The 19,774-nt window shown below is 38.3% G+C and overlaps 3 protein-coding genes across 8 annotated transcripts in view; 2 read left to right on the top strand and 1 right to left on the bottom strand.

The window, feature by feature from the left end:
* Nucleotides 1-2,547, bottom strand: part of LOC121865000 (general transcription factor IIH subunit 3-like) — a 13,411-nt gene extending 10,864 nt beyond the window's left edge. For 2 of the 6 annotated variants that reach the window (XM_042364273.1, XM_042364268.1), the window contains exons 1-2: nt 2,058-2,321; nt 633-848 (exon numbers count right to left, since the gene is read on the bottom strand). In XM_042364273.1, coding sequence (XP_042220207.1) covers nt 633-839 — 207 coding nt within the window. In that variant the 5' untranslated portion in view covers nt 840-848; nt 2,058-2,321. The other 4 variants (XM_042364270.1, XM_042364271.1, XM_042364269.1 and 1 more) reach the window with 4 other exon arrangements.
* Nucleotides 1,738-10,545, top strand: LOC121864999 (probable ATP-dependent RNA helicase DDX20). Its single transcript, XM_042364265.1, is given in 6 exon segments — nt 1,738-1,850; nt 7,112-7,304; nt 7,307-8,126; nt 8,128-8,198; nt 8,201-8,275; nt 8,278-10,545. Coding segments are annotated over 5 exon segments (1,545 nt in total). The 5' UTR covers nt 1,738-1,850; nt 7,112-7,168; the 3' UTR covers nt 8,721-10,545.
* LOC121865096 (DNA-3-methyladenine glycosylase-like) lies at nt 10,352-19,774 on the top strand. Its single transcript, XM_042364427.1, is given in 6 exon segments — nt 10,352-10,396; nt 10,541-10,742; nt 11,759-11,962; nt 16,281-16,339; nt 16,342-16,440; nt 19,361-19,774. Coding segments are annotated over 6 exon segments (816 nt in total). The 3' UTR covers nt 19,568-19,774.

Below are 19,774 nucleotides of genomic sequence, written 5' to 3'. Positions count from 1 at the left end.
AGGCATTTTGCTTCCTTAGTATAAAAAGGGTAGCTAACAGATGAACAAATGTTTTCTCGCAGAAGGTTGTATCTGGAATGAAGGATGGAGCAATAACTGCAAAGTTTCATGAATCATTAGCTTGCAGTCTTTAAGTGGTAGTTGGGGCTAGGTTTGCTATGGGGATGTTTGCTACTCTTTGGGTTTCTTGGATCCAACTCCACAGGCACTGGCTCCCTTTTGCACATTTCATTCTGAACTTTTGCAAGATCATGAAAATCAAGGTACATGCCATCTGTGTGTAATATCACCAAGCAGCTTAACAAGTTTATGAAGAGGACAGGAAATTAAATAGGAGTCAGTAATTAACTGTCAGGTAAAAGTCATATTATGCCGAATGTAAATGATTGTTGTCAACATGCTGGTAATCCAGAGTAAATAAATACAGGGTATTAAGTAAAAATAAGGACAACTCTTTCTTCATGGCTGATGCATTATTCTGATACTGTGGCACCATTATGAACATGGAAACAGTAAACTGTACATGGCAATGATGATGAAATTCTATTTCTGTAAAACTTGGCCTACAGCATTTGTAATGGTTGTTCAAGTCCCTTTCATTATGATAAATGCTTGATACTAATGTTATTTACCGTTTTTCCTGTAATCTGAGGATAAAGGAATCTAGTTTCCAGGTGATTGGCTGCAATAACAGCAAGTGTGTTCTTCACATTGGCTGCCAGGTGAATATTAGCAAAGGAAATACAGGCACTCAAGTAATTATGAACATTGCTTTCTTGTTCTGCTAACTGGGGGTGGAGATCCACCACCATTACCAATAGACATCCATCACCAGCCATAATCAAATCCTGAAATTAAATAATTTTGATTACATATAGTATGTACAGTATAGTACAGGTAGTTGCCTTGCAAATCTTAAATGTTAGAAGGCAGGGGTCCTTTGAAGGATGCAAGTTTTAAATTGATTGGGTTTTATGACCTTATATCTATCCTAAGGAATTCATATTGCACCATACCAAGACTACCCTTAAAACATTGGTGGCTGGGTTTACAATAACCCAATAAGGTGCTACTATAGTATGCGGTCTACCAAACTGGAGCTACTATAGTATGTAGTGTACCAGGATATTTAGATTGTAGTATCCATTAACCTAACCTAACCTAGGTTAGGCTAAGTTAGGTTAGGTTAATATACACTACAGTGTATATATCCAGGTAGACACAACACCAGCTCGGTAGACCACATATTTTAGAAGCACCCCAATAATTAGTTACTTTGTTTTGTTGACACTAAAGCCCTTAAAAAGGAGTCATTGGAAAAGGCAGTCATCAATTAAGGTTGAAAGCCCCCTTGTCCTTTTATTGTACAGTACAGTATAAAAAAGATTATTGTAGACATTCTAGTCTCTCTTGGTAAGGGAGGTGTCAGTGCCAGCACCTGTTTGGTAGCCCTCCTATGGACATTCTCAACCAACTGGCAGTCTTTGGCATATCTTGGAAATGAAACAGGTTTCCAATTCTCCAAGTGATGTAGCACTACACCTTTGAAACATTATTATAGATACAGAAGATCATCGACGTATATGTAGGCTCATTGTATTAACCCAATTTATTTGTTAAGAACACTCATGTTTTTCAAAATGATCCAAAACCCTCCTTTTATCATGTACACAAACCTGTCAGCCTGTCAACTATTGCCATGACCGGTTTTTTAGCCTAACTAAATATTATCTCCTAAAATTTGGCGGTACTGTTCTGTACCTTCACACATGCTGAAAAACAAACTGCCCCAAGTGCGGGAAAAGCTCCTCAGCAGACAGCGGCCTCATTACCACCCGCAAGATACACTGGTGAGCACCTAGGCGCCTAATTATCAATGAAACAAAAATTTTTCACAATAAATGATAATATTTTACTTTCGGACATAGCACGCCCCAAAGTTATAAACTACTTAAACATTTAGATCTCACGATTCTGAGCATCTTGAACATCATATACAGTGTATACCTGCCGGAAATGGATAATAGCGACAATTTAATTGAATTGATTTTACGTACTTTTCAGTCTTTGTCTATGTGAGATGTTATCGTCGTGAAAGCGAGCTAATTAAGAGAGTGTTTACATCACGCATGCATGACGTCTTCCAGTCGTGACCAATGACGTATCGACCTCACCACGCGAATTATTTTCGACCAATCAAAATTTAATTTTTTCAAAGGGAGTCTGTTGAGTGCCTGCACTGTAAATTGCCTTGTAAATTTAGAAAGAACAAGCATCAGAGGTTGACCCTGAACCTATCCCTGGTCCTTCCACTTTAAACTGAGGTATTACTTTTACTTTTATCCTCTTCACCACTGATCAGCTCGCTAGACGCCCGGGCGATCGGTCACGTCTCTGTCACGCACTGTTGGCAAGTACTGGGCAGTTGATCCAGTCCATGGTGGTGGCTGGGGCTGGTGGCGGCGTAAACAAGTGTGTTTCAATCTTCATCATCAGCACAATGTCGTCGGCACTTGATTCCGACCACTGATGCTTCTGTTGTATGTATATATTAATACCTAGTCCAATATTTATGGTAATGCTTTATCTTTACTTGATGCTCACCAACTTAGAAGTTAAAGTAAGGGTGTGAAATAGGTTTTTATCCTTAACTTAATGCGCTGTTTTCTTTGGGGTTTGGGGAGCGACTAATTACCCAAATGTAGCCGCAATGAAGTCAAATGATGGTCCTACAAGAATAAATCGGACTGTCAATCACTTCTCGACTAGTATTTGGTGTCATAAAGTCACAAAAAATTGGTAAACTTAATTTAATCCGAGTTAATAGATCGAGTGCATGTACCTAACTCAGATTAAATTAAGTTTACCAATTTTATTTTTGACACCAAATACTGTCGAGGCAATCGATTCTTTAGGACCATCATTTGACTATTAGGCTCAATTAGTCGTACAGATTATAATGGGGTGTACCCATTTCGTCAGCACTGTTTTCACCCGTTTCGTCACCGCGTTCATTCCCATCACCATTTCAAGGGTAATACTTTCCAGAAAATTCTCACATAATTAATACATCAATATATACATGAAAACTTCACTAAATTTGACAAAATAACTGTTGCTTGGGATTGAAAAATTATCAAAACACCTAGTTTACAAAATTGAATTACCGTACGAAATTATGCCTCGGCATAACAATACATTGGATCGTGCTAGCATCTCACTCCCCGTCTGGTCCCCGAGATATATGCTAGGGACTGTCAGTTGGTTGAAAATGTTCAAGGAGGCACCAGACTGGTGCCTGCACTTCGGCACCTCAGCTACCCTGAGAGATTGGAGCGCCTGAACTTGCCTAGCTTATACTACAGACGGGCAAGGGGGGACCTAGTTGAGGTGTATAAGCATCTCAGGGGCACTACTCAGTTGAGTGTCCTTACTTGAGCTGGCAGGCGCTGCCCCACAAGGGGTCACAGCTCAAGATTGAAGCCGTAAGTCCAGAAAGCTGTGAGGGCAAACTTTTTTGGAGTGAGTTGTGAACTCTTGGAACAATCTACCAGAAAGTGTTGTGGACGCAGTGTGAGCTCTTTCAAGACAAGACTTGACCAACACTGGAGCAGGTTCAGGTACATTCAGGAGCCGGTGCATGCCCAGTACTTGCCAACAGTGCGTAACAGAGACGTGACCAATGTAGCGGCTAACGAGCAGTCAGTGGTGAAAAGGATAAAAGAAGACAATTTATTAAAGACTAAAATAAAACATTGTTAATACACCTGCAATCATCTCACTTAAACAATATGAAAGACTAAAATTTAAAACAAAATAAAAACATTGCTATTACTCATGCAAGCTTGGAAGAAGACACTGAATTTTTTTTTAGGAAATTAGAAGTACATAGTGATATTTTTTCTTAATATCCATTCCAGAGATGAACTTGTTTGTCATGATTTGCCAGGGGGCTCCACCCTCTGGACCCCCAAGTGTATATAAAACTGTAATTATTCGTTTTGGCACACCCTCAAATTTTTTCACCTTTCTGATGTATTTTGATGTGTTATATTCTGATCTGAGCTTCGTTTCCATGGGAAATGCGTAGTTTAAAAAAAAGAAAAAGATGCAAGTCATCCTTGATCAAAAACAGCTATTTTCCATCAAAAACAAAGGTGAGATCTGAACATAATACATCCATATACACCAGAAACCAAACATCTAGACCCCTAACTTCCACTAAATTAACCTACCTTAACCTAACCTAACCCCTGCGGGGTAGAGATTTATTGATCAAATTAATAAAGGCGTTCCTCACTTCTGCGATTTTTCTGAAAGAAACACGTTTGCAAGAGGCTTCAAGGGTTAAGGAATGTATATATGAGGTAGAAATTGCCTAAAAGTAAGTGCTTCTATGCGATTTGAAGATATCCTAAACCGAATAACCTAAAAAATTTACCTTAACAGATGCAGGAGGATAAAGTGATGTCACTTGAATGAGGAAGTGGTGCAGTATTGTGTTAGGACACCGTAGACCCACAATTACGAGATATCTTCCTCCTGGACAGTGTCTGTCTCATATTGCAATACCAAGTGTCAATTTTCATGATACTGACTCTGAATCACACAATGGACACTTGACTGAAGAAGCAAGAACACCATATCAACAGCTGTGACTTCATTCTAATAAAACACACTGAATCACATGATAATCTGCCAAAGAGCAACCTTCACAGACAGTTGCTATCTTGCAATTCCACATTTCTAATTCCAGAGCTTGTGCATACTCACATCTTTTCTATTGGCTCATTAGTATCATGTGACATCCAACTTCTGCTGAGTGGCTGAGCAATAAGTAAACAATGGATTTCTCCTGAATTTTTATTATATTTAAGTGAAATAGAAGTCAAAATAACTGACAACTATAAATTCCTGAAATGTGACAGAGCAGTGGTTCCCAACCATTTGTAAGCTCTGAGCCACATTTATCATTGTGAATATAGTGGAGGATGCCAAAACTTTGGATTTACATTCCCAGGTAGTAGGCAGCTACCAAACAGGGAGGTGCTACTGACTGGGAAGATATTGGAAGCATAATGTATTGTCTAATGGTAGACCCTGCTGTCATATGGCATCACGAAAATTGTGACAAAGTCCCAGGGTGCTGATCTGATTTTCTGCCTCATTTACACAATTGTAGGGTCTCAATTGTCTCTCTTACCATTGACAACACAACATACTGTACATATATTGTTTCTCACTCTTGATAATTTTTTTTTTTTTTGTATTTCTTTATGGTTCTTTCTTATTATTATTATTAATATTATTATTAAATTTTGCCCCCAGGCGATGTGGGTCAGTGACCTGTGCCGGTGGGTTAATCCCAAAAAAACTCATATAGTATACTGTTCAGTTATTTGCAATTTATCGTCTAACTGTTACCAGTTACATACTTTTTGCATTTACTCTTGGACAGGACGTGTGTGTTTACCCAAGTGAGATACACACTTGGGAGAAATGCGCAGTTCCTCTCTCTCTCTCCCCCAAACTATAAAGTTGTATTAAGTTGTGACATATTTTCATTAATTTCACTCTTACAAAGAATCCCAAATAATTCAAAATTTTCTAATAAACCCTTGCAGGCTCCATAATATGGTTCCGCCGCCTGCGAATTACTGGTTGGAGACCACTGTTACAGAGTAACGTTTTGTACTGTATTATTTTTTTTTCCTTACATAAGGGTTAATATATTTAGAAATTGCCTTCTTACTTTCAAAAAATGCAGGAATTGCATTTCCATATTGTTGTTTTTCCATAATTTTTCTTCTAGAAAATAATCTATGCCCATCCACCATATCCAACTAATACCATTTTTGAGCTTGATGTGTTTTATCAGGGTTCTCGGACCTAAACAATAAAAATCAGAACCTCAACGCCAGAAAATAAGAGGATGGATTCCATAATGTATCATTAACATTTTATTTTGATTGAGGAGACAACAAAATTTTAATTTTTGTGTCTATTGATATTTGTAATACAGTACCCCTGTACAGTATTTGTTTTGTCCATGGATATTTTTGTGCAACACTGAGCCACTCAAAAGGAAATTGCACATCTTGTGACAAATACTGTATCGTTATAATCAAAGTTGACTTAACTTGAAGTGGATCGTTTACCATTGTGATATTAAATAAGTTTGTCAAAACAAATAAAACTGGACCTCAAATTTAAGAAACAAGAACATAAAAAGCTCACACGGTAAATAAGATTTGTGGCCAAAAATAATAAAAATTCTTATAAATAATGATAACTGAGAACCCTGGTATTTATGCAAATGTTTCCAGCAACTTTTTCATACAAATACTTCCAGTGATTGTTACATTGGTATCACCAATTCTAGATGACATGAACCAAGTTAACCTAACGATAATGTAATATTTCTTATATGGGTTAGGATAGATAGATGGTAGATAGGTTTGGTTGGTTCATCTCATCCTGGAGAAATTATAGAATGTAACAGTTACAGAAAATTTTCATATGGAAAGGTCTGACTTACTAGTAACTCGAGTTGGTCGTTGAAATTTACTTGTTTGTCAACTTGTCTGAGCTAATAGGTACATAAGCATTTAAGCTATGTAATAATCTAGTACTTTGTACAGTATAAAGAACATTAACAGGTATATTTTACTTAATTCTAAATTGTACTGTACGTACAGTATTTACATTTAACGATAATTTTCATGACAGTAGATTCACCGGACACTTACTGTATTATTAAAAGGCCTTGGTACAGTACCTAGTTAATATATATTACATGCTTAAACCCCGTGATAACTTTTAAACTTTATGAGGTCTTAAAACCTTGTACAGTATATATCAAAATACTTTAATGGTAACGTACAATACCATTTCCCGCTGTTGCGTGGGTATTTTGATGTTATCAGGGATGAAAGGTTTATTTTACCCAGATGATGCGCGTAAGTAAATAGTTGCTATTGGCATTTTTTTTTTTTTAATTCATCCATGTTATTCTTAAATTAAACATCATTTTGTTTATTATTTTTTGTGATGTTGTACCTATGTCATACAATTTTATAATTTGATTAAAAGCAAGTAACTTACATTTCAGGAAAGTGTAGAAGCTGGTAATGCAGATTTTACTTGAATAATAAAGAAGGGATTAAAAATGGCTCAAAGAAAAGCTCATAAGCTTGAGGATAAAGAAAGAACAGATGATATTCATATAGAAGAAAATGTGGACTTTGCTGGTATGTACTTAGCAGAACATGTGCTTGCAGGATTAAAATCTGCAGGCTTTGGTAAAGTCCCATCCAGTTAGCTGCCATCCCTCTTGGTCGATGTGGGCTGGACTTGATTGTGCAAGCTAAGAGTGGGACTGGTAAAACATGTGTTTTTACTGTAATTGCTTTGGAAATGATAAGTGTATCTGCTCCATCAACACAAGTTCTCGTTATTGCGCCAACTCGTGAAATAGCTGTACAGATAACTCAAGTAATCAATGCTATTGGTAGTACAATGCCACAACTCAGAGCTGCTACCTTCATTGGAGGGATTCTTCTAAATCAAGATAAAGCTAAGCTTCGTTGCTGCCATATAGCTGTAGGAACACCTGGCCGTCTTACTCAACTTGTTGAACTTGGGCTTCTTAAACTAGAAAATGTCAGATTACTTGTGTTAGATGAAGCTGACCTGTTGCTGACAGGTCAGTTTACCAAGGCAGTAGTCCATTTGGCCTCTGGGCTTCCGTTGAATAAACAAGTATTAGCACTTAGTGCAACATATACTGTAGAAGTAGCGGAAGTTGTAGAGGGACTTATGCGATCACCAAACCATGTTCGACTTGGAAGAGATTCGCCTGCTCTACTGGGTGTCAACCAATTTGTAAGGTTACTCCCATACCATCATCAGCCACATCGTATACAGCAGACAAAGTTATCAGAGCTTCAGGCCATTCTCGCGACAGTAACATTTAATCAGTGTCTTGTATTTTCAAACTCTCAGCTACGTGCAGAATCCATTTGCAGCGCATTACGAGCAACAGGATGGCCAGTTTCCCACTTGACTGGTGGTCAAACACAGTGTGACCGCTTACAGGCACTGGAAGCATTGTGCTCTTACAAGTGCGGTTCTTGTTTCAACAGACCTCTCTGCCCGTGGTCTGGATTCAGAACATGTGAATCTTGTCATCAATCTGGATAGCCACGTGATCAGGCTACATATCTTCACCGTGTTGGACGGGCCGGACGGTTTGGCTCTCGGGGAGGCGCCATTACACCGCTTCAGAGGGAGATGAATGGCAAGCCATTAGGGCTATAGCAACATTGGCAAATGTACAAATTTATCTTTTGCAAGAGGACTGGGAGTCCAGTATTGCTAGTAAAGATGTTAAGAGTATGGAGAAATTGGAGTTATTACCTGATGATGAGGTTAAGCTATGGCTTGACAACAATGCCCAACATAGTTATTTGTATGGGGGTAAAAAGAAAGGTAAACCTAAGAAAGTACTGGAACAGATAAATGCACCGAATGGAATAGCAGAGTCCCAAAACAAGAACAAAGTAAAAATGACAGGAGAATTCATAAAGGACTCTTGTAAAGAAAATAGAGAGGTTGATGCAGTCTCCAGAAACCATTCCCAGAAGTCAAAGAATGTTAGAGAGTCAAAAGAAGCAAGTAAAAAATATAGCCATAACATGAAAACTGAGAAAAAAAAATGAATATGAAAACAAAAGAGCAACAAAGGAGAACTCATCAAGAGGCAGCAAGTGCAAGGAAAGAGGCAGAAGACAGGCAAAGGGAGGAAGAGGTTGCACAAAATTACAAAACAGTATTGAAATTACTAGAGGGAGTCAGTTCTAAATCATCCTCAGTAAGTATATCTTATTCAGATATATTACAAGAATGTTCTGAGAAATATGACAACATCTCAGCCACTGATAATCCAACAGTAAGAGTACCACCATTGCCTAACAAACTAAAACTAACTGAAACTGATTTGAAAGCATTTGAGGATCACTGGAAAACTATTCTGGAGGAACAGGAGCAGAGAGTAATTAATGCTAATGAAATGTGGGATTGTGCAAAGTTTAATATTCACAAAGGTCTGGAAGCATTAATTGAAGGGAAGGATGCACTGACAGTTTTGAATAAAGATGACCAAGATGAAAAAGAAAGTAGAGTAACAAATGATCCATCAATACTTTTAACTCTAGAAAATGATTCATTTTCTGGAGGAGAATCAAGTGACAACATCAGTGATAGAGCTTTGGAAGTTAATGGATCACTGACTTACAAATGGCATAAAGTAAAGAACGATGCAATAAAAGAAATGCAGCATTCACCCAATCCTCATTCAACAGAGATTTCAAGGAGTAATATCAGTGTTAATACAGCTCCCAAGAACAAAGGGAAAAAGAAAATGCTCTCAAATTCAAATAGTCCCAGATCAAGTATACATTCCAATAGACAAGATAAAGAACAACCAAGAATGTACATGTATTATGACAAAGATATGGAAAGCAAAGAACAACACATGATAAACAAGCAAAAGAAAGACAAAGTACACCGGGAGAATAAGCGTCGTGCCTCATTTACTGGTCCCAGTGGCACTCAGGCACACTCTGGACATTATGACGATAGTTCCCGGGGACACTGGTATTATGGGGCTCAACCAATGAACGACTGCCATCAGCCAAGATATGCCAACAACTGGAGCTGGCAGCAACATGGTAATGCTAACAATATTCAAGGACAACAAAACAACTATAGTTTTCAAGAAATGAATGAAAATGATCCACAAGTAGGTGACTTTGGGACTTCTCGAGAGTGTGGAAATGATCAGCCACCACACCAAGAAACATACGGTCATGGAAATGAATATACCAGTTATTGGAATTACAATTATGATTCTTATTGGCAACAGAGGTCATATATAGAAAGTGCACACAAGTTTGCTTCTATGATGGATTATGTTCAACACATGGGAAGGATGAGTGCTTGGATGGCCCAAGACTTTCATAAACGTAATAAAGAAAATAATAGTTAGGGACAATATTTAGCTCGTGTTTGTAATTACAACTGAATGGTGGCAGTGTGGGAGTTGTGGATTAGTATTCAAAGTTTATATATACTGTGTACCGGTACTCTGTATCCTGTATATATATTTTGGTTTATTTTTATTAGTATAACATGAGAATGATGCTGAAATTTCCATTTACAATTGTTAATTTTTATGGTGCTTCTAAACTTTAAAGTTATTTTAGTTCTGTATTTGATTTATAATTTAATATCACTTAAAAACATTGTGAACTTATACAGTACTCTTTAAATGCAGTACCAAAGTGTGAGCATGTCTAAAAGATTTGGTAAAAAGTTATCTGAGGAGTGTGCAAAGGTGTTGAGGACCATTGATACATCAAACCCAACATCAGATGGAACAAGGAGTCCTTACTTTCCTGAGTCAAGTAGTGGATGTATGACATTAGATACTGATGATAAACATAGGAAAAAATGGAAAATAATGAAGGTCAAAGCATAGAAAATCAAGAAATTGGAAGAGAATAGAAGTCTCAGGACACATAGTTTAGTGAAATATGAAAATACTTGTACAGCTCCAGGGCCAAGTGCACCTGTTAGTGATGTACAGGCACAAGGGTCAGGACAAGACTTTACACCTGGTCCAAGGTTGTCACAAGACTTCTATGATCAAGACAGCATTACTTTAGCCAAGGCTTTGTTAGGTAAGATTAACTTACATTTTTGTTGAGTAAGATTAACTAGCATCTTTGTTGGGTAATATTAACTTAGATCTTTGTTGGGTAAGATTAACTTAGATCCTTGTTAGGTAAGATTAACTAGCATCTTTGTTGGGTAAGATTAACTTAGAGCCTTGTTGGGTAAGATCAACTTAGTCTTTGTTGGGTAATATTAACTTGCATCTTTGTTGGGTAAAATTAAGATTAAATTAAATTGTGTGTTTGTTAGGTAAGCTAATTTTTTCTTTATTATTTTGTTGAATCATAAATTGAGATTAAATTAAAACTTTTAAGAAATCAGTGAGGGGGGGGGGGTGGAGTTTCATGCTCTGACTTCATAAACATTGTAATCAACTGAAAAACTCCCTTTTATATGTGAAAGCCTCTCTCAGAGACTCATTAATCAATATTTGGTGGTGATTGCTTATCATCCTCCCCCTATTAAGAACCCTGGATTAGTAACAAAATTATATCAGTCATTGTTCATAACTAGCTAAATGGGATGAAACAGGTGCACCAAGACCCAGAAGGATATACCGTACCATACTAATAAGTAATGAATACAGGATACAGTACTGTAAATAATTTAAATTCTCATAAATCTTTTCATCCTCAACTCATGGTGAGTGTAATTTGGTGAATCATATCTTCCACACTTCATGGATGGTGCATTACTAATTCACTTTTCTTACTTTGTTGATGTCTCGGTGAGAGTTCTGCACTCATTTACTCTTCCACTTTAATTAAAAATTATTGTCCACTATAAATTTTCTCGTCACTTGGTACTGTATATTCCTTGTCCTTAACAGCTTAGTTTTGTGATTTGGCTACCTCTGAACTACCATTCATTACTGCTGTAAATTTTCTTCCCCAGTTGAACATCAGTCATACAACTACTGTATAGTGCAGTTTGATGTCAGTTTAGAATTATTATACTATATGTCTGTACAGTTTACATCTTTTGAGTACCTGTATTAGCTGAAGAAAAACACTTTCAACAGGACAAATTGTTGTTAGAGTGGTGGATGGTGTTCGTATAACTGGAGCCGTTGTGGAGACTGAGAGTTACTTGGGTGGCCCAGATGTAGCCTCCCACAGTCACAATGGCAGAGAAGCCAGAACAGAGCCAGTGTACATGAAACCTGGAACATCATATGTCTACTCAATTTATGGAATGTATTACTGTTTCAACATCTCAAGTCAAGGTACCTGTATGAACAGTAGTTTGATGGTTTCACTTATGTATTTATCTCTTTTTAGATACCTATCCAGGCTAATGATTGAATTTTCAGTATTTGAATACTTATATCACTTGAGAATCAAACTAGTATAGAATGTTAATAGTTGCACAATTTGTTAGTATGTGAGGTAAATTTGGAATTAATATTTGTTGCAAGTTTTGTTTTAAGTTTGGCGATTACATGATCTATAACCGTTTTTGCAAAATAAAAAAATAAAAACAATACATGCAGTGGTCCCTCGGTTAACAAGCACAATTCGTTCCAGAAGGTTGCTCGTTAATTGAAAAATTCGCGAACCGAAACCATTGTTTCAATGGGTTTTTGGGTAATTGGTTCCAGCTCACCGAAAATTACATACAAACGAAAAATAAATGCAGTAAAGTACACGTACTTTGAGGTGTGCATGTAGAAGACTCCTGGTTGATGATGATGATGATGATGGAAATTAGAATGGGGGTGGAGAAGAAGGGAGAAGAGAAGGTATTGGGGTGGAAGAGAAGTCACCCCATGCCACCATTTCACCCATATAATTTTAGTTCACTTGGTGCAATTCAAGATTATTTTCTTTAAATCAACACTACACTGTGCTATATATTATCAACATGTAAATATATTTCAAAATGATCAATTATTTGACTGGAAACACAGAAAAAAGCATTTACGTGAAGAGTCTCAAACAAGATGTTCCTTCCTCTGAACTGGTAAACAAACTGGCACCAAGCTTGGTGTGTTGAGTGGCTGTTTGGTGCGCAAAAAAACTAGTTTCCTGTACTTCAATTATGTTCAATAATTGTTAAAATGACTAAAAAATTTAATGTAAGATTTTTAAAATGATTGAATAGTACAACCTTCTTGATATTTACTAAAATGGTAAGGAATTTAAGCCCTAGAACCGATTACTGTATTGGCAGACTAATACGACAGCTAGTGAGCAAGCGAAAACATGTTGAGGGGCGCTCGTAAGGAATTCATTAATCGAGAGATTGCTCGTTAACCGAATTGAAGATTCTTATGGAAGGTAATTCGTTTACCAAAATTTCTTTAACGGTTCGTTAACTGAGGGATCACCTGTATTGTATATGTGTGTGTGTGTGTGTAGACACACACACACAAAACACATACAAATAAATAATACAGTGGTCCCTCGGTTAACTAGCCTTTATTAATGAATTACCTTCCCAGTTGCAAAAATGCTGGCAACTTTAAACCTATCCTTAAGACATTCTTGGGTTCATCCAGGGTGTCCTCCGCAAATTGTCAGGGTATGCTGTACATAAGAACATAAGAATGGAGGAAACTGCAGCGGGCCTATTGGCCCATACTGGGCAGTCCCATTTACACCCAACCCCCTATTGCTCATATAAGCATCCAACCTTTGTTTGAAGCTATTCAGCGTATTCGAGTTAATGATGATATTTGGTAACTTGTTCCATTCATCCACTACTCTGTTTCCAAACCAGTGTTTACCTATTTCACGCCTAAATCTAAATTTGTCTAATTTAAAACCATTGTTAGAGTTCGCTCCTGGTTGGATAGTTTGAGTACCTTTGTAATGCCCCCTTTGTTTAGCCCTGACTTCCACTTATACACCTCTATCAGGTCGCCCCTGCTCTCGTCTCTCGAGGTGCAAATTAAGATGCTTTAACCTGTCTCTATACTCAAGGCTCCTAATGCCGGGATTAGTCTTGTCATTTTCCTCTGAATTCTTTCCAATGATTCTATATCCATTCTGTAATATGGTGACCAGAACTGAACTGCGTAATCAGGGTGTGGTCTCTGGCACTAAGATAAAGTTTTAGGATGACCTCGCTAGTCTTGTAACTAACACTCCTTTGTATGAACCCAAGTACTTTATTAGCCTTGTTACGAGCAAAAACACATTGTTTACTTGGCTTAAGGTTCCTGCTTATCATTACTCCTAAATCTCTCGCGGTGGTTCTCTATGGCATCGTTGTTCATCTGGTATCTGGTTTCCTGTTTACATCTCCTATACTGAGTACTTTACATTTGTCCACGTTGAATTTCATCTGCCATTTTCAGACCATTAAAAAATTTGTTAAGATCTTCCTGTAGTTTTTGCGAGTCTCGTCAGATTTAATAACACGTCCTATTTTAGTGTCATCAGCAAATTTACTTATGTTGCTGTCTATGCCAATATCTATGTCGTTTATGTATATAATAAATAATACAGATAGACCCCGACTTCTGACGACGGGGTTAAGGACTCCAGGTCCTAAGTCCGACATAGATAAAAATTTTTTTTTTTTTTTTTAAATAAATAATCTACAATGAAATACAGTACAGTAAAGTAATGAATAATGAGGAATGGATACAGTACAGTGAAAGTAATAAATAATAAGGAATGGTTACAGTGTGACTGAGCACTTACCTTTAATGTAATTGAATGCACATAGGGCCCCCATAATTTTCTTATTATACATGGAACTACATTAACTGAAACTTTCCGTATAGAAAATGCTTGTCATTTGGGAAATTTTTAATAAAAATCTCGGCGATCGTAAGTGGGGTCTGTCTGTAATGGTCCAAGTACTGAGCCTTGGGGAACTCCACTTGTGACGTTGCTCCAATGGGACTTAGTGCCGTTAATGCTCACTCGCTGTTTCCTGTCCTGTAACCACGCCCTAATCCATTTAAGGATGTCACCTTCGTGGGGGACTCTGTCAAAGGCTTTGCTAAAGGCGAGATATACCACATCATAATTGTGCCCCTCGTCCACCGATTCGAAAACTGATGAAAAGAATGTTAATAGATTAGTTAGGCAAGAACGTCCGCTTGTGAAGCCATGCTGGGAATCATTGATCAATCTGTGCTTCTCCAGGTGATTTCGAATAGAGTTTGAAACGAATGCTTCCAGTAATTTGCCTACTATTGATGTTAGACTGATTGGGCGGTAGTTAGAGGATAGTGATCTATCCCCCTTCTTGAAAATCGGTATTACATTCGCTATCCTCCAGGATTCTGGTACTACACCTGTTTTTAATGACATGTTAAACAACTTTGCTAAGGGCATACTAAGCTCTTCCTTACATTCCTTTAATACTCTGGCAAATATCTCATCGGGACCAGGTGACTTATTAGGCTTTAGTTTGTCTATTTGCTTACTAACATCGTTACTAGTCACTACTTTCTCACTTAATTTGTTTTCTTCACTATCTCTGAATAGAGTCGGTGCCTCGGGTATCATGTTTAAATTTTCGGTGGTGAAAACTGTTGAAAAATATTTATTCAAATTATTGCTCATTTCTCCGTCGTTATCAGTGAGCTCGCCGTATCTGACCGTATTGGTCCAATCTTTTCTCGTGTTTTAGTTTGATACATTTGGTAGAATCCTTTGGGGTTTGTCTTCGCCTCCCTTGCTATCCTTACCTCATTATTCCTCTTTGCTTTCCTTATCTCGGTTTTAACCCTACTCGCCAATACCCTATAATAGTCCCGGAGGTGAATTTCGCCACGATTTATCCTTCTACCTATAGCCTTCCTTTGGCCAATGATGTTCTTTAAATAATTATTTATCCATTTAGGGTCATTGTTGTCTGATCTGAGTTTTTTGTATGGTATGTTCTGCCTTTGTGCATTAAGTAACTCACTATTTAAATTGTCGTGGAACTCGGCAATCTCAGATCTCGTTATCAGGTCGGTGTCATCTGTCAGGTTCACAGCCAAGCGCGACACCCCCTCTCTCAGCTGCCTCTTTAAACTGTCAAAGTTTGCCCTTCTGAAATCTGGTACTTTAGTGGAATTTTCCTTACGTCTGCCCTGAAAATCTAACTGGAATCGAATTTCTTTGTGATCTCTGTTTGCAAGTTCGTTCCCTACCTCGACATTGCTAATTAGGTTTTCTCTGTTCGACAGAACTAAGTCCAGTATATTATTACCCCGTGTGGGTTTGGTTATATGTTGACTTAGGAAACAGTCCTGGAACGTCTCGAGAAAATCCTCTGATTCTGAGTTACCCGTAAGGTCAGTCCAATCTATTTGGCCAAGGTTAAAGTCGCCTACTATACAGACTTTGCTGTGTATGGAAGCCCTACGCATTTCATCCCAGATAAGTCGCTCATTGACGCTATCAAGATTGGGGGGTCTATATATTACTCCTGTGAATAATTTTTCCCGACCGTCGCTTAATTTTATCCAAATTGTTTCTGTATTCCTCTCAGTTTTTATTTCCTTATTTATTTCACATTTCAGATTATCCCTAATATAGATTATTGTATTTTACTATCCATTCAATAATCTTTATTCAAATAATTTTTATTTCTAGGTGATGGATCCTGTGTTCTCATAAGATCATTAGAACCTTTAGAGGGGTTTCAGAAAATGGAGGCAGGTCGAAACCAGGGCGTAAGAACACAACACCACTCAAAATTCATGACTTGTGTAATGGACCATCAAAAATTTGTCAAGCACTACATCTTAATAAGGTATAAACAATCCTGAAATATTCTCTTCATGAACTAATATTTCCCATACCTGTGTTACATGGCTAATTATGTATCTTGTACATACTGTACTTTAATTTCATTTGCTTGCCCAACCATACTTTATTTTGCAGTCTTCCTGTCTAATTCCTGTATGACAACACAGCTACACATAATTCGTCTTATCTGAATCACACATGTCTTGTGCAAACCCCTCTGAATAGTTTAATATTTTGTACACTATTAATCTTCCCTCAATCATTCATTCCTGCCTTATGGTTGTACCAGCTCAGGCCATCAACTTATTTCATGAACCATGTTTTATCTCAATTAAAAAAGCACCATGAAACTTCACTTATTTAAATTCTGAATAATTCAAACATATTTAGAAAATTTTAAATTTTAAAGAATCACCTGATAACTTGACTGTTGTTGGAATTAGACCAGATAGTTCATAATATCTCCCTTGGTGAGTCTCTTCCACCCATATGTATGGAATTTGGTGCCTGTGTATGGAGTTCGAACCCAGCTTCAACATAGAATTGCAGTACAGTACTGTATATGTGAACTTAAACCCTTATGTTAACCCTTTTGGCCACCTTTTTATGAAACCTCCTGATATATCACGGTAATGTGATAGTGACATTAGGTTATGTTGAGAGAGTTGATGTGGGGGTAATGACATTAGGGGCTGCATTCACAATCGACATGCCTGACAGTGATCCCGACCATCAAGAACCCAAAGCTCATGGTGGCAGGTATTATTCAAGAATGTGCTTTGGGTGCTACAATGTGTTGAGATCCCGATCCACTGGGTAGGGCTACCAACATATGTAAATCGGCAGGATGACCCATGGTTGGTATGCTGCAAGTCACCTGTCATGTGTAAACAATTGGCACTTGATTTAATGTTACCAATCCTATTTGGTTCTTAGCTACAGAGTGCCACTTAAAAATAATTGATAATAATTTGAAGATGCAGTAATCCCCCCCAGAATCTTATATCCTGGCTACATGTACTAGTTATTCATTGTAATATAAATCTGTAGGGTCACGGCCTTAAAATTGATTTAACAGAAGGATGCTATAGTTGAAATGTGATTTAAAATACAGTTTTCTGATGAAAAGAGGGGAGGAGGCAGACCACACAGATGTTGCCTTTTCTTCTCTAAAACACTGCCTGCAGTACCCAAGAGTTGAGACTCAAGTATTGGTAGCCACGGTCTTTGTTGATGCACAGCTCCACACTTATGATCAGCTAAGATTATTTAACATTTGTAAATAACTGACAATCTTTTAATATATATATGGAAAGTAGATTTTCTTTCACCAACATTTCATATCATTTTTTATTATATTCTATCCCAATATATAAAAATTTGGAGGGTGAAAAAATTATATAATTATTGGGACTGTCAGAGGGCAGGTACCCCTTCCCAATGAATTGTTCCAACGATCCCCCGAAAGGAGACCCGGTCCACCAGAACTGCATTCGGGCCTGTAAGTGTCCCTGAATAACGACACAAGGCTATATTCCCAATGGGTCAGGTGGAGTAGTGACTGTGAATACTGCCCTAGGTTGTGGTGTGGGGGTAGTGACACAGGTTGTGTTGTGGGAGGTGGTGTGGAAGTAGTGACATAGGTTGTGTTGTGGGAGGTGGTGTGGAAGTAGTGACATAGGTTGTGTTGTGGGACGTGGTGTGGGGGTAGTGACATAGGTTGTGTTGTGGGACTTGGTGTGGGGTAGTGACATAGGTTGTGTTGTGGGACTTGGTGTGGGGGGTAGTGACATAGGTTGTGTTGTTGGAGGTGGTGTGGGGGTAGTGTCACAGGTTGTGTTGTGGGAGGTGGTGTGGGGGTAGTGACATAGGTTGTGTTGTGGGAGGTGGTGTGGGGGTAGTGACACAGGTTGTGTTTGGGAGTGGTGTGGGGGTAGTGACATAGGTTGTGTTGTGGGAGGTGGTGTGGAAGTAGTGACATAGGTTGTGTTGTGGGGAGGTGGTGTGGGGCTAGTGACATAGGTTGTGTTGTGGGAGGTGGTGTGGGGTAGTGACCAGGTTGTGTTGTGGGAGGTGGTGTGGGGGTAGTGACAGGTTGTGTGTAGGAGGTGGTGTGGGGGTAGTGACCAGGTTGTGTTGTGGGAGGTGGTGTGGGGGTAGTGACACAGGTTGTGTTGTGGGAGGTGGTGTGGGGGTAGTGACATAGGTTGTGTTGTGGGAGGTGGTGTGGGGTAGTGACATAGGTTGTGTTGTGGGGAGGTGGTGTGGGGGTGTGACATAGGTTGTGTTGTGGGGAGGTGGTGTGGGGGTAGTGACATAGGTTGTGTTGTGGGAGGTGGTGTGGGGTAGTGACACAGGTTGTGTTGTGGGGTAGTGACACAGGTTGTGTTGTGGGAGGTGGTGTGGGGTAGTGACACAGGTTGTGTTGTGGGGTGGTGTGGGGGTAGTGACATAGGTTGTGTTGTGGGGGGTAGTGACACAGGTTGTGTTGTGGGGTAGTGACACAGGTTGTGTTGTGGGAGGTGGTGTGGGGGTAGTGACACAGGTTGTGGTGTGGGAGGTGGTGTGGGGGTGTAACATTAGGTTGTGCTGTAGGTGACATTGACTTTAGTTTATGCTGTTGGTAGTGGAGGTGGTGCTTGCAGACAGTTTCACTTGTTCTATCATCATGTAACATAATAAAGTCTTCTGTTCTCCTTTTCTGCCATAGTCTCTCACTAAAACCACCATGTTGACATTATTAGTGAGGTACAGTATACAAATACCAGTAAGTTTTTACACTTGATGGTCTGTGTACTAATATGCTCATGTACTAGACCTTTATATATACCAGAGGAATATTGTAAATTTTTGTTCTTACCCATAACCAAGTATAAATAAAGTGTAAGTATTATAGATTAATAAAGCTTAATGTTTCATCACAGGACTCCAGCAACAAGGTGGACCTTGCTGAATCAAAATTCTTCTGGTTAGAACAAGGTAAATCTATTCCTGAGAACCAAGTAATAGTTACCAAGAGGATTGGTATTGACTCTTGTGGTGAAGAATGGGCAAATAAGCCACTTCGATTTTATGTGAATGGTAATAAGTGTGTAAGTGTCAGAGATAAAAAAGCAGAGAATATATTTTAAGTACATGTATTATTAAACAATTTATTTTTACTTGTACAAATTTAATTACTGCTATGTATAGAACATGTGAATGATGATTGAACTAGTAATATACATCACTAGTTTTGTGGGAGAATCAAAATGGAGTAAATATCAATTATGGAGTACGAGAGATTTTACCATTACAGTGACCCCTCGTTTACTTAACTCAATCCGTTCCAGGTCGTT

This window comes from Homarus americanus, unplaced genomic scaffold (assembly GCF_018991925.1).
Source record: "Homarus americanus isolate GMGI-L3 unplaced genomic scaffold, GMGI_Hamer_2.0 scaffold2539, whole genome shotgun sequence".
NCBI lineage: Eukaryota > Metazoa > Arthropoda > Malacostraca > Decapoda > Nephropidae > Homarus > Homarus americanus.
The sequence above is the reverse complement of the archived record's forward strand: the minus strand, read 5'-3'. Positions and strand labels throughout refer to the sequence as shown.